Below are 18319 nucleotides of genomic sequence, written 5' to 3'. Positions count from 1 at the left end.
GTTTTTCTATCCAAGAAAGGGTCCATTGGCTGGTTAAGGTCACTACCTATGATGCATTGAGGTGAGTCGATAGCTAGAAGTTGAGCAAATGTCGAATGGAAAAATACCGGATCATCAGTGTTTGGCGCATATATATTAAGAAGCGTGAATGTTTCAGAGGAAATGGTAAACTGTAACAGGTTCCACCTCCCTTCCAGGTCTGCTGACTGATGCATGACTTGCGCTCCAAGCCATTTATGTAGCAGAATAGTGGTACTTTTTTTTTTTTTATGGCACGCTGGACTAAAATAAACTTGTCATACCCATTGTTGTAATTTGAGTGCTTCACTTGCTGAGAGATGTCTCCTGGATAAAAGTGATATCAGTATGCAAAGAGTGTAAATAGGATAATACTGTCTTCCTTTTCATTGGGTGTGAGAAGCCGTTTAAGCTGGTTTCCCTAAATGTAAACACAGTAATAGATGATGCCATGAGTAAAAGGACTGATTGTGAATCAAAGAATGATCAACCATTGAGGTCTGCGTTGGATCCGTAAGGAGTATGGATGATAGGTCGTCAGCAAAGTAAGTTTTAGAGATGCGGGAGACAAAAATTGAACAGGGCGAAAAGCAAAAAAAAAAAGCATGGTTAAGAGACTAAAGAAGTAGTAAAAAGATCAGTAGGGTACTTAACTAGTGCTCAGCACTAGAAGGTTTGTAAAAAAAAACAAAAAAAAAACAAAGGGTCTCAGCGCGGGCCAATTGCTTCCTGAATCTCACCAAAAAATATTGATTCAAATATATATACGGAAAAATCTCAGAAGTCGTCATGTAGAACATATGAAATGAGGACATTTCGGCTGCCTCTCGTTGCTGAGGGTCACATCACCGCAGATATGGCTCCAGACAAAGGGAGGTATAAGAAGAGCAACAAACAAAACCACTTCGTGGCGTTGAAAATATCAATACCTTTTGGTGGAGAGTGCCATATCATGAAAAAAAAAAAGTTAAACTGTGAGAAAAAAAACATTTCTCAATTAACCATTGATAGCTCTTGTTCCAAGGGCCGCAAAAAGGCTTCTAGATTGTCTGGCTTGAGGAAGAATTTAGTCTGACACACAAACTGCATTTGAGCCGGGTAAAGAAGGCCATAGTGTGCTCCTATAGCGTGGCCGAAAGGCTAGAAAGGCCTTGCGTCTTTCTGCTGTGGTTTTTGCTAGGTCCGGGACGAAGAGAAGGGTATTTCCCTGATACTGAACTGGAGCTTTGTTTCTAGCTGCTGCCAGGATGGCTAAGGCTTGCGGGTAGTGTAGCACCTTAAAAATAATAGGTCGAGGATACTTAGATGCAAAGAGCTCCTGGCTCTCAGAACGAGTCCGATCTCTGGAGGCTAGAGAGGCAGACAGAGAGGTATATAGATGAGACCTTCAGGGACAGAGTAGCCAAGTCCCAACTTCAGACTAGCAGCCCTGGTGCTGCCTTGGAAGAAGGTCTCATGATTGGAGAGCATCAATCTGGTGCAGCAGGAAAGGATCCTGTAGCAAGGACCTGCTCTCCAGGTGCTGCATTGTCCTTTCGCACCAAGGATATCTCCCCAAGGCCTATAGCCCAGGAAGGAAGGGGTAGGTCGGCCGTCATAGTTGCTGATTCAATTATTAGGAATGTAGACAGCTGGGTGGCTGGTGGGCATGAGGATTGCCTGGTAACATGCCTACCTGGTGCGAAGGTGGCGGACCTCACAAGTCACCTAGATAGGATTTTAAACAGTGCTGGGGAGGAGCCGGCTGTCGTGGTACATGTGGGAGGGAGGTTCTGGAAGCCAAATTTAGGCTCTTAGGTAGAAAGCTTAAATCCAGAACCTCCAGGGTAGCATTCTCTGAAATGCTCCCTGTTCCACAAGCAGGTCACCAAAGGCAGGCAGAGCTCCGGAGTCTCAATGCGTGGATGAGACGATGGCGCAATGAAGAGGGATTCAGATTTGTTAGGAACTGGGGAACCTTTTGGGGAAGGGGGAGTCTCTTCCGAAGAGATGGGCTCCACCTTAACCAGGGTGGAACCAGACTGCTGGCGCTAACCTTTAAAAAGGAGACAGAGCAGCTTTAAAACTAGAACAAAGGGGAAAGCAGACAGTCGCTCAGCAGCACATGGTTCGGAGAGAGGTATCTTCAAAGGATACCAATGATGCATTAGAATTAGGGCATCCCAACAGCGAGGTTCCAATAAAAAATAAGAAAAGTAGTGCAAGTGCCTGTAACTAAAAACTCACCTGAGCTAAAAAATTCTAACTTATCCCTATCAATTAAAAAGCAGAATGAAAATACAAACAAAAAACAAACTTTGAAATGTTTGTATGCTAATGCCAGAAATCTAAGAAGTAAGATGGGAGAATTAGAATGTATAGCAGTGAATGATGACATAGACTTAATTGGCATCTCAGAGACATGGTGGAAGGAGGACAACCAATGGGACAGTGCTACACCGGGGTACAAATTATACCGCAATGACAGAGAGGAGCACCCGGGAGGTGGTGTGGGGCTTTATGTCCGGGATGGCATAGAGTCTAACAGGATAAACATCCTGCATGAGACTAAATGCACAATTGAATCTTTATGGGTAGAAATCCCTTGTGAGTCGGGGAAGACTATAGTGATAGGGGTATATTACCGTCCACCTGGTCAAGATGGTGAGACAGCAGTGAAATGCTAAGAGAAATCAGGGAAGCTAACCAAATTGGTAGTGCAGTAATAATGGGAGACTTCAATTACCCCAATATTGACTGGGTAAATGTATCATGTCTAATTCATCCTGCTGTCCATGGAGAACCCTGTTTGTTAAACAAACTTGCTCTACTGGCTTTTATATTTAACCAAATTTGATTGTCTGCATGATAGTTATAAAAATGTATGTGTTGGGGGAACAGGAGAAATGTCAGCAACTGAACTGAAACTGCTGTTTAATACTTAGTAGTTTGCCCATGTCCTCCTGAGATACAGAAATTCCCATGGGGCTGCTAGCAATTTAGATATATTTAATGTACTATATCCTAACTGACAAGATTTTCATTGCTCAGGGCAACAACATAAAAAGGAACATTACTGCATTGTTCCTGATTTAATTATCTTCCTTTTCTCTATTCACAGAGCCTGTGATAGGAAACTCCCTACTCAGTTCAAGCCATTAACTGCCTCTAGCACTTCTTTGTCATCTCATTCAAACTCTTTGCTTGTCCATTCTGCGCAAGTTCGGCCACTGCATGCTCCTTCTGCAGTTTGTGAACAGAGACAGCAGACCTTTGCCATTCCTCGGCTACCTCATACACAGCTGCAGATGACAAAGACTATTCTTGACAACCAGTATGCAGCGGAACACAGGTAAGGCTCTGAAAGTCCCTTGTTAAAACAGTTTTGGCCTTGCAATAAGATGGATTTCATTGTTTTAAGGATCTAGGGAAAGAAAACGGTAACATTTTCCATTTTTGTTTTTGGAAAATCTAGTATTTTGAACTGATTAAACTGGCAGTGGCAGTGATAATGAAACCCTTTTCATTATTAAAGTATCCACTAGCAGGGTGGGATTGCAATCAAATGAAAGCAATCCAGAAAAATTGGAAAATAGTCTGATAGGTATTCTTTGACGATGAGCAGTTAACAGTAGCCCTACATTTGGGTCATATGATCTTGCTTGGCAACAAATGGAATTTCTATCAGAACTTTCTAGAAAAGTTGCCATGCATGCATGGGTATTCCATGGTGCCATTGCCCCCACTGCTTCCCTCAGTTCATTTTAAGCTGCTGAAGATTAATGTGAACTTCGGTTGTCCCACCGCTGCAATTTTGTTGTAAACTTTTTTCTTTTTTTTTTATAACCTAAAACATTCTCTGTATTTTCTTAGACAAGTTTTTATGCAAATTGGTTTCTTTTCTCTGTTGCATTACTTAAGAGCATGAAAGTTGTATATTTTATTTCCCTCCATTGTAGACAGTAAGTTATCAGTTTTGTTTTTCAGGTTTTTTCTGGTCATCTAACTTTATTTGGTGTTTTGATTTTAATTATGCATGTTTCTCATGTGTCAGATTCAGACCAGTGATGTCATGTTCTGTCCCAAATTCAAATAGATGTCCAACACTGACCATTCAAATAGTAAATATCCATCACTGACCTACTACAAATGTTTATGGCAAGGCCACAATGTCTCCAGCTGCAGTATTTGTACAAGGATATTTCTCTAAGCAGATTAAGTTCAGAATTTCAGGCTCCACTCCTATATTGTTAAGAAGGAAAAGTCTAATTCCATGAAGCAGGCAATGCACATACTAACGAGCTGCACCACGCACTAGTGCTGAAGCTGTGCCTATTTGGTTCCTCAGTCCAAATTAATAAAGCCATTCCTTTTGAGCTGGAGGTTGAGGGTGAGCTCAAGACACCACTTTGATATCCTAAAATATCTGTATGCCTTGAAAAAGCTGGCAGTAGCAGTTATCCATATTCTTCCAGGATGTACCAGAAGAGAATGTGGGAAATCCCATACACTGGGCTTCTTATTGATAAGAAAGGGGACACCAAATACAATGTTCAGACAGCTCATTGAGTTGACAATCCCCAGTTGTCAAATCCAGTCAGAATGGGCCAGAAGTATATTTTGAGGCTTGATTATGCTGTGATTGGACTCTCAGGTTCTAGACCTTTTCAGGAAGAAGCATTACTAGAGCCCTGTGCTCCAGTTCCTCATAGTACCAAGGATGTGGATTCCAGAAACTTTTCTTCTATATACTGTATTTTTTGCTCCATAAGACGCACCTGACCATAAGATGCACCTAGGATTCAGAGCGGGAAAATAAAAAAAAAAAAAATGGTGTGCTAAACTGGGTCTGTTCCCGGGCGTCTATGCGTCTTATAGAGCAAATTAGGGGAGGGATTAAATGTTGGGGGGGTTTTTTGTCTCCATTCTGGGGTCCCTGTGTGCCATGGGAGCATGGGGCAATTGATCTGGTTGCCCCTAACTCCAATCATCTTTCTTCCCATATGCTTTGTCCAGTGTTGCTTTCTCTCTTCCCTACTCTATACCAGCTTTCCCCAATTTTCTACTCCTCTCACCATCTCCCTCATTTCAGCTTTCCTCTCAGCTTTCCCCATTTTTCCTCTCTATTTCCCTCTTCTTTCTTCTTTACCACGTATTTCTCTCCACCATCTCCCTCTTTTCTCACTTTTGCCTTCGCTCCCACCTCATCCCCAGCCAAGTGACTGAATTAGTGCCCTAGCAGGGTCAAGCAGAGGGGGTGGAGTAGTAGTTTCCGGACCTGGGCAGTCACTTCAGTGGCAGTTCAACAAAAAGCCGCGGCAGCATGGTGTAAAGACAGCTACAGCTGCAGCAGCAACAGCAGTGGTGGCACAACTCGGACACCAACAGGGGAACTATGCAGCTCACACACTAGTGGTGGCAATGAAATAACATCTGCGCTACGCCAGCAAGAACTTGCCCTTCTGCACATGGCGATCCTTCCTCTTCACAGTAGCCAGCTTTTGGGCAGAAGTTATAATACCTAACTTCCATTGCAGGTAGGCTCCCGAGAATGGGGAAGATCTCTCTCTCTACATCCAGGTCTTGTGAGTTGGAGCTCGAGAGATGCCTGCTGGCCATGTAACGATTGCAGGGTCTGCTCCAAGAAACACAGACTCCTTCAAAGAGCTGCATGCAGCTCACGAGTCGCTAGCTGGCCACCCCTGGCCTACAGTATATACTAGAAAGGGAGGGATTCTTTTCATAACACCACATGTTTTGTACTGGGTCAGTGATGCATTGTTGACATTCCAGCAGGGGTACTGGCATAATCATTCTTACACTTGTTATTTAGTAAAAGGTAGTAAGCATGTTTAGTTTCTTTTCCCTTTTTTCATCTTGGCTACATTTTAAAAGAGAATACATAGTTCTAATTTACCAAGAAGAGCAACTGAATATCCACTTTACATCTGGAAAATAATGAATGTGTAGGTGTTTGAGCAAAAACAAAATTCAAATCTTAAAAAAAATTTTCATCTTACTGCTTTTCTCCTAGTAGTATGTTAGCTTGTCATAACAAATCATTTTTCCTTTTTTTTTTTTTTTTAATGTTACTTGGACACTGAATTATGTACTACTGCTGTTTTTTGCTCTAGTGACCTCTAATCTATAGCTAAATTGAAGATCCTTGTCCCATCACCAATTGCAGCAGAGTTCTGGGTTACAGAGAAGCTACAGAATCCTAGCATTACAGAAAGTCTGAACAACACTAGCTATATGATAAATCTGTGAACTGGAATGTGAATTGAAGAGGATGCTATATAGAATTAGATAATCTGTTTAGTCTAGAATAATTATCTAATTTTAACTTCACCACAAATAAGTGTAAAATATTTATCATTTAAGGTATTTTTACTCATTTAAGGTAGATTTCTCAGTTTTTCTCCAGTACTTATGACATTGGCATGGAATACATTTTGTTAAATGACAGTGATGTGATAGGGACACAGTACTGATTATTTTGTGAGACATTTTTTAAATTAGCAAAAGCAAATGTTATGAACAGGAAAAGTTTGCTAGCTTATACTTTTTTGAATAGCAGGCTCCATTTTTAAATCAACTTTATTTTGAGTGTTAAAATCTCAAGGGGTGGGGGAAGGGGAAGAGCAAGAGAAACAGGAGTTGGAAAAAGGTGAGCACACGATTCTATTTTGATCAATATGAAATGCCTTCCTGCCATCCCTAAATGGAAAGCATTTGCTAACACACAAAAAAAAAAAAGGCTTAGAAATATTTGTTTACCACCCTGGAGGTTTTATGTATATCCATGCACATTAAAGAAACTTCTGAATGGGAACAGCATCTGAGGTAACCTGGAAGGCTCACATGTCTGCCTACTCCAAGTGACCTCCAAAGTATGCCCAGGCTGTGGCGCTTCTGGAAGTGTTGTTTCCTGAAGAGGCATACCAGCGTGCTCAGTTTTCAGTCAGAAGGGTAATGAGATCCCATGACTGGAAATGGAATAATCTTGCCTGTCAGCTGCTCCAGATCAGTTTACGAGGGTAAACTGTTTAGAGCACCTCTGTGCTTTCAAATGGGACAGATTTATGAACAATCTCCTTTCAAGGTGTTTCAAAGACATAATTTGGATGGAGAATTTTTTTTTTTTTTTTTTTTGCTGACTGGCATATCACTAAAATGACCTTTATGAAATTAGGAGCATTATAAAAATAGTCATGAGGGAATAGCCTCAACTTGGCTCCCAGATTAGAATCCTGATGTGCCAAACTGCAATGACAAATAAATGTCAATTCATAACTTGAGTTTTAGATGAACTTGCACATAATTCAAAAGTATCAAACTTATTTAAAGGAGACTCCAGAAAGCTAAAAGAAAACAAATCAGCATGTTATGTGATTGCCCTCTCTATGTATTTTACTTCTCAAATTGTTTTTTGAGATATGAAGCAATACCCACTCAGTGTCATTTAAAATGGAAGATAACGGACTACAAAGTCCCCTCCCCCCCAAAAAAATAAAATCATTCATCTGTTATAGGTCTTTCAGCTATTGTGATAATTTTATAATACCCTAAAATTTAGTATTCAGAGATCAATAAAATGGTGACAGGAAAGCAGCCATTCCAGTTTCTCCAAATCCTGAACACTTATGACAATAGCTTTTTTGATATTTTTATTTCACAGTGTACAAGCAAAGGAAAATCAAGAAACATAATTTCCATCCCCAACAATTCCCTTACCTATAAAAACATTACTTAGGGAACAATAAATCAAAGATCAATACAGCATTGATATCCATCTACAGAGCAAGGCAACCTCCAAATTTGAAATAACTAACCAAAATCATTGAGAACTGTCAATAAGAGGCTTTGTGATTTGAATGAACTAATACCAGCTCCCCAGTGATCCCGTAGCCAGGATCATCATAAGATTCTGTTGCATAGAAAAGCTTAGTCTTTGTTGATGTTGTCGAGTCAATATATGCAAGAAGAGTTTCCAGATTGTATGAAATGTCTTCTTGGCTTTGACTGTGAATAAAACAGCTGTATGAAATTGCAAACATACCATATTGTATATGTGAAGCTTGCACATAAGTACATCAGGAGGATCATTGTCTAGCCATTTGATTAACATACATCACTTGGCTATCAAGCATTCCTTCAGCAGAAACATGTTATGGCCCTTACTGATATAAGTGCTTTGATGCTTTTAATGCAACTGTAACATTGTTCCCCGCTTAAATGGCAGGGGGATAAGAGGAATCTGATTCAGACAACAGAGGGCCCCGACTTCCATGGTCTGGGATACTGTTAAGCGGACATAAGGAAAAAAGCACAGGACTGCTTCTATGGCCAAGTCCTAAAGGAAACAAAGCGTTCATGGGGGTAACTTGCTGGTGCTTCAGTGGCTACCCTTAACAAAATAAACCTTGATACTTTTGATGCAACCCCAACATTGCTCTCTGCTTCAATGGCAAGGGAAAAGGGGGAATTGAATTTAAAACAGCAATCGAGGGCCCTGACTTTTATACTCTGCAGAACTGCTGAACATGGGTCTGACCAACACAGTGCAGTGGTTAGTACCCTTAATAGAAGTATGGGATTACTATCCTTAACCAATACGTTTTGATGCAACTGCAACATTACTCTGTTTCAAAGGAGGGGATAGGGGCTGAAAGGAAAGAGAAATTTTGGATTCAAGGACAACCAACACAAGCCATGACTTTTTTTTTTTTTTTTTTATTTATTTATGCAATTCTTTTAACAAACTTTTGACTAATTACACTTGTCAGTTTTGGCAACATATACAAACTTACAAAAATTTGTTCCTAACACGTGGTGACAAAATTAAGTAAACAAACCAAAGTTGCCTTTTATAAGGTATCCAAAGATCCTAGATACACTCAAAAAAAAACGGAGCAATTAGGAAAGTTTTAAAAAGAAAACAGGTGAATTTAAATGTCATTTCCTAACTACCTATGACCAACAGGAAGACAGTTATCTTATTTAACCAATCTTAAATCTAAGAATTCTCTAAGTTCTGATGGTTCTAAAAATACATAACGTTCATTAGATATTTTTATAACACATTTGCATGGAAAATATACAGTCATCTGGGCCCCTAGCTGTTTAACTTCTGAGCCCATTTGTATAAAATTTTTCCTCCTTATTTGGGTATTTTTAGTAATGTCAGGGTACATCCACATTTTTTCAGATAAATATAACTTTTCCCTATTTCTAAGAAATAGTTTTAATATGTTATCTCTATCCTCTAATCTTTGAAATCTAACACACAAGGTACCTCTTGTAACAACCTGGTCGTTCATAGATTCTTCTAAGAAGTTAGTAAGGTTATCTAGTTGTTGGGATTGATTGGGTATTTTTTCATTTTCCTTCTTTTTCACTACAATATAGAAGATTTTTTCTATTTTAGGAATTTTTTCTGAGGAAATTAATAGATTTTCAAGTAAAAATCTCCTAAACTGTTCCATATGAGATATCAAATTAACTGAAGGAAAATTCAAAATCCTAAGATTATTCTGACGCATATTATTTTCAATCAATTCCAATCTTCTAGAATTTGCTAATTCTCCCTTTATTAACCCTATTTGAACATCCTGTACCTGTTTAAGCTGGTTACCTAAATTCTCACATTTTTCAGAATTAACTTTTACTTTTTCATCTAGTACTTTCCCTTGTGTTTGTACCTCTGACATTTTAAGTTCTAAATTATTCATAGACATTTTCAAGTCCATTAACACCTCCCATATATTTTCCAATGTAATCCCAGAATTTTCTTTCGATTGAGAGCTTCCATTCTTGATAGTTTTTCCTCCTGGTTGCGGGTAGTAATCAGTCTTCGAATTAGAGGATACTACCCCTCCTTTAGCACCATCTGGTGTTGATGTTAGGGGATTCATGGACAGATTTTCTCCTCCATTTCTCTCTTCCACATATTCCAGTGGGCAATCACATTTGTTCCCCTGTATCTCCAATTCTAGGCCATTTCCACCCCCGATGTTAGGTGATAAAACCACAACTTCGGTAGGGATTATCACCTCTGGATTTGGATTAAAATTGGGTCTAGGTGGGTCTGGAGTCAAAGGTGCTCCTGGGCTTAAAGAGGTGTGAAACTGTTCCCGGGATAACAGAGACTGCTCCTGCTCTGTATCCAAATTGGAACGCCCAGGAGTGAGAGGTGAAAGACTGAAAGGGAGAGAGGACATACTTGGACTGTGTTTCCTGCTAAAATTTCTTTTCCTCCGCGAGTAAGTTGCTGGCTGGTCCTCCACTTCCTGGTTCTCGCGCTCTGACGACATCAAGGGGAGGAGCCGGCAAGTTCAAAACCGGCTTCCCCTGCGGCGCTAAAATCGGGAGTGAGAGGTGAAAGACTGAAAGGGAGAGAGGACATACTTGGACTGTGTTTCCTGCTAAAATTTCTTTTCCTCCGCGAGTAAGTTGCTGGCTGGTCCTCCACTTCCTGGTTCTCGCGCTCTGACGACATCAAGGGGAGGAGCCGGCAAGTTCAAAACCGGCTTCCCCTGCGGCGCGCTGCCGAAGCCGCGCGTGCCAAAGGGGCGCGCGGCTTTGGCTAAAAACTTTTGGATTTAAGTGGACCCTTCGCTGTTTCATACCTCAAACTGTAAGTAGGTCTTTCTTAAACCTCTCACTACCCCCTACGGAGATCCTAGTTTCCAAAAGGTGTTTTTTTTTTGAGGAGATACGAAGTTATAACCACTAAAAGAATGCCCCATACAAAGAGAAAGGGCAGATTACGACCAGAGACCCCGACTGTTCCTAATTCTCTCCCATCTCAACCATTAATAGACTATTTCCTCAAACCTTTTTTTTTTTTTTTTTTTTACAGTCTGGGGCACTGAAGCTCAGACAATAAGAAATAAGACACATAAGAACATAAGAGATGCCATACTGGGTCAGACCAAGGTCCATCTAGCCCAGTATCCTGTTTCCAACAATGGCCAATCCAAGTCATAAGTACCTGGCAAGCACCAAAACAAATCTCAAGCTACTATTGCTTATTCATTAATAGCAGTTTATGGGTTTTTCCACAGGGCTGCTTCTTTGGCCAAGTCCATAAGCAAAGCATGTTAAGCAAAATTGACTGAAATATGGGGGTAACCTACATGGTATGGCAGATACTACCATGGGAAGCTTGCTGGGAAGACTGGATGGACCATCAGTCCTTTTCTGCTGCCATTTCTATGTTTAAGTGATTAGTTTTGTTTTGTTTTTTTTCTCACAGGACAAGCAGGATAGTAGTCCTCGCATACGGGTGACATCATAGGATGGAGCCCAATCACGGAACACTTCTGTCAAAGTTTCCAGAACTTTGACTGGCCCCTATTGGGCATGCCCAGCATGGCACTAACCCTGCATCCAGCAGGGGTCCCCCTTCAGTCGTCTTTTTTTCCACGCAGCAGTAGCCACGCAGTTAAGGAACTCTGCAGAGATTCCTGACAGGAATTTTCCTCACGGAATTACTAAAATTTGATTTACCCCACAGAGGTCCCTCCTTCAACTTTTTTAAGCCGCGGTACTCCTGTAAGTTTTTTACCCATTTTCCGTCTATTACTGTCAAAGTTTGGCCCTCGCGGCCTACTGGCTGTCGACCGTACCGTGGCTCAATTTTTTCATGGCCATGGCATCGGGGTTCTGCCGGTGCCCGGCCTGTAATTGCACCATGTCCATCACAGACGGAATGTGAATGTGTCTCGGATGTGAGCACAATGTCCTAACCTGCACCAAATGTGCCTTAATGACACCAAAAGGTCGCAAGGCCAGAATGGAGAAAATGGATCTTCTCTTCCGTGCTCAAACCCCGACGCCGTCTATTGCATCGACGTCATCAGAACCGGTACCGTCAACTTCGCACCAGTATCAACCTGTGGCCGTCCGGCATCGACGACTTCTCGGCCTTTAACACCCTCTACTCCCCCTCAGGACCGAGGGGACCGTAGAGATAAACATCACCACCGGCATCGAAAGTCATGGACTTCGCCATCGTCAGAGCTCCCGTCGAAGAAACCCCGTCCAGAAAAGGCGCAGACCTTTTCGGCGACCGGGTCACCGAGGCAACCCTCACCCGACAGGGTATCGGGAGCCGCGACTCTGCCTTTAATGGTGGTCCCTCCGGCTATGCCTCTGCCTTCTTCTTCTGTTCTGGAGCCGGGGCTGCTTGCTCCAGGTCTCCGAGAAGAACTGGACCGGATGGTTCAGGAGTCCATCGACAAGGCGATGCATCAACTCCAAGTTCCTCCGGTACCGATTGCGGAACCAACCACCGACCCGATTCCAGCAGCGTTGGCACCGCTGCTCTCGAGGATGGAAGTGCTCATGGCCGCTTTTCCACCGATGAACCTTGGGTCACCGATGGCTCCGGTGCCCTCCCCACTTATTTTGTCATCGGGAGGAGAAACACTGTTCTGCATCCCTCCATCGGGAGTTCTGCCGATTGTCTCAGCCATTGATGCCGATACATCTGTTGGTGCCGCCGATCCATCCATCTGTGCCAATACGTCAGTCGGCACCACCGAGCCATCCATCGATGCCTTCATCGGTGCCTCCAGTTATTCCTTCGAGTCCTTTGGAGCTTAGACCAGGATCTTCAGGGATCCCACTGCCCTGCCCTCCTCTAGTCCCTAGAGGAGCAGGTGCTGATCCCTATGATACCTGGACTGATGATTCTTCACCAGACACTGATGATTTGCCTTCACCACCTTCACCTACTGAAAGCAGAAAGCTTTCTCCAGAGGACCTTTCCTTTATAAATTTTGTGAAGGAGATGTCTGAATTGGTTCCTTTCCAATTACAGATGGAACAGGACGATAGGCATCAAATGATGGAGTTGCTACAATTCCTGGATGTTCCCAAGGAAATAACTTCCATCCCTATCCACCAGGTTCTTCTGGATCTCCTCAAAAAGAACTGGGAACATCCTGGCTCTGTTGCTCCAGTCAACAGGAAAGCTGACACCACCTATCTCGTACAGTCAGCTCCAGGCTTTAACAAACTTCAATTGGATCACCAATCTGTGGTTGTAGAATCTGCCCAGAAAAGATCAAGGAGATCAAAACCTCACACTTCCTTTCCCCCAGGCAAGGATCAGAAATTTCTAGATGCCATTGGTCACCGTGTCTTCCAGAGATCAATGCTCATCTCCAGAATTGCCTCTTATCAGCTCTACATGACCCAATATAATAGGGTCTTATTAAGCAGATACAAGACTTAACGGACTCCCTGCCTCAGCAATTTCAAGATCAACTCCAACTCCAAACCCTAGGAAACAAGGGTTTTGAGGCAGGCAAGCATGAGATCAGATCATCTTATGATACCCTGGTAGCAGTGTCAAAGACATCTGCAGCTGCTATCTCGGCAAGATGATGGGCCTGGCTCAAGTCTTCCGACCTTCGCCCTGAAGTACAAGACAGATTATCTGACCTGCCTTGTGTAGGAGATAATCTGTTTGGCGAGCAGATTCAACGAACGGTGGCGGAACTCAAGGACCATCATGAGGCCCTAAGACGGCTCTCTCTGATGCCTTCTGAGTACTCTTCAAAACAGCCCTTCCGAAAGGACTCTAAGAAGTCTTCCTTACGCCTGAAGAAATACTACCTGCCACCAGCTAGAACCCGTTCTACGAGACCATTTCAAAAAAACTCAGTCTTGTCAGACAAAAACAAAAACCGCAAGCACCTCCTCAGCCAGGTCCTGCTTCCAGTTTTTGACTCCTGCATAGAGAGCAGCAGCAGCTTCCATTGCTCCACATACCAGTGGGAGGTCGATTGTGCCATTTCAACAACAGGTGGCACTCGATCACTTCAGACCAGTGGGTCCTGGCGATAATTGCTCAGGGTTATCATTTGAACTTTCTCTCCATTCCACCAGACTCCCCACCTCTACCGACGTGGAGAACATCCGATCACTCCATCCTTCTGGAACAGGAGGTCTCCCTCCTCCTCCAGTCCAAGGCAATAGAACCAGTACCCTACTCTCAGCACGGCCTAGGGTTCTATTCCCGGTACTTTCTAGTCCCCAAAAAATCAGGGGGTGTTCGTCCAATTCTGAACCTACGTGCCCTCAACAAGTACCTCCAGCAAGAGACGTTCAAAATGGTAACCTTGCGCTCTCTTCTTCCTCTTCTACAAAGAGGAGACTGGCTCTGCTCTCTAGACCTCCAGGATGCGTACACTCATATCGCAATAATTCCATCCTATCGCAAATACCTGAGGTTTCTAGTAGGCCCCAAGCACTATCAGTACCGAGTGCTTCCATTCGGCCTCACGTCTGCACCACAAGTCTTCACAAAATGCCTCATCATAGTTGCAGCCTTCCTCAGGACTCAAGGTGTTCACGTCTACCCCTGTCTAGATGATTGGTTAATCAGGGCTCCCACTCAGCAAGCTGCTCTGTCGTCCCTACATCTTACCTTACACACTCTAATTTCGCTCGGATTTCTCGTCAACTACGACAAATCCTACTTAGTCCCATCTCAAACCTTATCATTCATTGGGGCAGACTTGGACACCTTGCAGGCAAAGGCCTTTCTGCCTCGACAGCGAGCTCTCACTCTCGTGATTCTTGTACACCAGCAGACTCCCATGACGAGGCCTGACCTGGTGCCTACGATTTTGGCTCTACTCTTGGAAAGGTTAGACACCCCTTCTTGGTGCCCGTTTCTTCCGCACCAACGATGCCTCCAAGACCACCGATTCCTCCACTGGCATCAACCCAGATTCCTCTGTCGTCGGACAATGAAGAGCGAGATCCACAGATACCGGACCCGATTCCGGGACCATCGGGTATACCTCCACCCTGACGACCATCGAAAACACAGATGCCATCAGTGCCTCCACTGGCCTAGGTGCCGCCTCCACCTATTTCAGTGCCTCCATCTATTCCATCGGTGCCACCTGCTGATCCATCTGGATTAGGAATTTTGCCTCCATCGGAAGATCCGCAACCAACCATACGATCCCTGGAGTGATGATTCCTCTGACTCTCAGGATTCTGAGGACATCCGATCAGAGCCTTCACCTGTCAAAAAAAAAAAAAAGGATAGATCGGTAGGCTTTAGGGGGTGGGGAAGAGGGAAGGGGGTTATTAGACATTAGGCTGTTCCCACAACAATCACTTTACATGCATCTTCAAAGCAGGGATCCCCTTTATAAGGCATGTATGATTTCCATTAAGAACTTATTGTATGTAATCCTGCATTTGTATAGGCGGATTATAAACGATTTTAAATAAAAAGAAATAAAAAAAATAAACAGTGAAACATATTATATAAGCTAATAGAATGTCTGGCTTGTGTATTATAACTTTGCTCACTTTTCTCATTTTTGATTTCTGTTCCTGGGCCAGGAGCTGCGCACACCCGTATGTTTTAAAAAAAACGACCCCTTAGTGAGGAACAGAGCCATATTAGAGGGGTTACAGATTAGGTTGTGAATCATTGACAAAACTTTTAATTGAATATGCTGTTTGATTGGGAGCCAGTGTAAAGTTTGAAGTATTGGAGTAATGTGGTCTCTGCGATTTAACTTTTTATATAAGACTAGCAGCGGAATTTGAACCAGTTGTAGCGGGCGAAGAGAAACTTCGGGGAGACCTAAATAGTGAGTTGCAGTAATCTAATCTGGGGTTAAAATTAAAGATTGAAGAATGATACAGAAGTCTGTGGGATAAAGCAAAGGTTTTAGTTTTTTTAATGTGTATTTTATAGAAAGGTTGTGTTTTTGGGTTTTTTTGGGTTTTTTTTTTTACTACTGGGGAGATGTTAGACATTAGACCGTTCCCACAACAATCACTTTACAACAGTCACTTTACATGCATCTTCAAAGCAGGGATCCCCTTTATTAGGCATGTATGATTTGCATTAAGAACTTATTGTATGTATCCCTGTATTTCCCGTCGATAGCAGGGCTGAATTAGCCCATGCTGTCATGGGATCTGTCAATCAGGCCTGGGAGGCGGAGCTGCACAAAGCAGAGATTAGATTTTTGGTCTCTGCGGCTGCGCGTGTGTTCCCGCGCAGGAAAGTAACAGATTCTCCTCAGTCTGTTTTTTCCGCAAGCGGGATCGCACGCGGAGCTGATTTTCTCCTCAACGTTTGTTAAAATCTAAAATGTCTAAAAAATCGGGGTTTAAACCCTGCACTTGCGGCAAGGTAATGTCTGTCACAGACGGCCACAACCGAGGTTACTGATGCCTAGGGCCAGATCACGATCTCCAAGCCTGTCAGTTCTGTACCCGAATGTCACTGAGAGCCCAAAAACAGGCCTATTGGATAAATGAACTTTTTAGCCCATCGCAGCCATCAGAGGCTCATTCGTCGCCTGGTCCGTCAACTACAATGCCTCTGACGCAGAAACGGGCATCTTCATGGGACCCTCAATCCTCCAGGCTGGGAGGTATGGACTCGCCAAGAAGGCATTGGCCATCTGATTCTAATGAACCGACAGTGCCACAACTATCGGCGCGGGAAGAAACGGCGCCTAAAACTCCGGCGCCTACAACTTATGCGCCCAAATTGCCTTCTGCACCTAAATCACAAATGGTGCATACTACTTCTGCTTCTAAAACTTTATTGGCGCATACGTCTTCTGCGCCTATGGCGCCGAAGATGTCTGCGCGCATGGCGCTAGACATGTGCGGGATGTGCGCATGGTGCTGGATGCACGCGTGGCGCCAGAATCAACGGCACCACGCACATCTACGCGCATGAGACCAAAAAGTTAGGTGCACAAATTGACTTATACGCACAAGTCAAAATCTATGCGCATAGCACCAGAAACATCTGCACACATGGCGCAGAAGACATCATTAATTAATATACAAGAGGGCACAGCAATGAGAAGTCCAATACCTATACAACATACGGTGTCGCAGAAAACACCACAAAAACCATCTCGTTCAGTAAAGCATGGCTTAAAACGACAACATGAGTCCTCTGAAGTGTCTCGTTCGACTTCTCCAGCGCTAACATCAAATCGCTCGAGTTCCTCCTATTCTTCAAGCTTAAGTACTAAGCATAGAAATCGATGGCCATTGTCACGAAAGGACCATTCACGATCCTCATCACATCATCACCGTAGAGACTCACATCACTCGCATCATAGCAAAGCTAAGAAAGCAAGTAAAAAATGGGAAATAAGTCCTTCTACTTCTGCATCGTCACACACACAAACTACAAGGCCCTCATCTCATAGAGAAGCATCAGAGGAAGTGACTTGTATTCTGTTATATCAGACGATTCTATGGGAACAGTAGTCAACCAGATGGGGACAGAATATAAAGTGCCAAGTACTTTACCTCAAGTACCTTTGATGCACTCTGTAACAGGTGACTTACCAAAACCATCTGTACATAAGAATATACCATACTGGGTCAGACCAAGGGTCCATCAAGCCCAGCATCCTGTTTCCAACAGAGGCCAAAACCAGGCCATAAGAACCTGGCAAGTACCCAAAAACTAAGTCTATTCCATGTTACCGTTGCTAGTAATAGCAGTGGCTAATTTCTAAGTCAACTTAATTAATAGCAGGTAATGGACTTCTCCAAGAACTTATCCAATCCTTTTTTAAACACAGCTATACTAACTGCACTAACCACATCCTCTGGCAACAAATTCCAGAGTTTAATTGTGCATTGAGTGAAAAGGAACTTTCTCCGATTAGTTTTAAATGTGCCACTTGTTAACTTCATGGAGTGCCCCCTAGTCTTTCTATTATCTGAAAGAGTAAAAAACTGATTCACATCTACCTGTTCTAGACCTCTAATGATTTTAAACACCTCTATCATATCCCCCCTAACCTCTTTAGTCTTTCCTCATAGGGGAGCTGTTCCATTCCCTTTATCATTTTGGTAGCACTTCTCTGTACCTTCTCCATCGCAATTATATTTTTTTGAGATGTGGCGACCAGAATTGTACACAATATTCAAGGTACGGTCTCACCATGGAGCGATGCAGAGGCATTATGACATTTTCTGTTTTATTCACCATTCCCTTTCTAATAATTCCCAACATTGTTTGCTTTTTTGACTGCTGCAGCACACTGAACCGACGATTTCAATGTGTTATCCACTATGACGCCTAGATCTTTCTTGGGTAGTATCACCTAATATGGAGCCTAACATTGTGTAACTATAGCATGGGTTATTTTTCCCTATATGCATCACCTTGCACTTGTCCACATTAAATTTCATCTGCCATTTAGATGCCCAATTTTCCAGCCTCACAAGGTCTTCCTGCAATTTATCACAATCTGCTTGTGATTTAACTACTCTGAACAATTTTGTATCATCT

The 18319-nt window shown here is 42.9% G+C and overlaps 1 protein-coding gene across 1 annotated transcript in view; it reads left to right on the top strand.

Annotated features, from left to right (window-relative positions):
- ETV5 (ETS variant 5) overlaps nt 1-18319 on the top strand; it is a 168066-nt gene that overhangs the window by 70633 nt on the left and 79114 nt on the right. Inside the window, exon 7 of the mRNA XM_029606457.1 lies at nt 3119-3349. Coding sequence (XP_029462317.1) covers nt 3119-3349 — 231 coding nt within the window. The remainder of the gene's footprint in view (nt 1-3118; nt 3350-18319) is intronic.

Source organism: Rhinatrema bivittatum, chromosome 6, assembly GCF_901001135.1.
Source record: "Rhinatrema bivittatum chromosome 6, aRhiBiv1.1, whole genome shotgun sequence".
In the NCBI taxonomy this organism is placed as follows: Eukaryota; Metazoa; Chordata; class Amphibia; order Gymnophiona; family Rhinatrematidae; genus Rhinatrema; species Rhinatrema bivittatum.
Note: the sequence above shows the minus strand (reverse complement) of the source record. Positions and strands in the feature narration are given on the sequence as shown.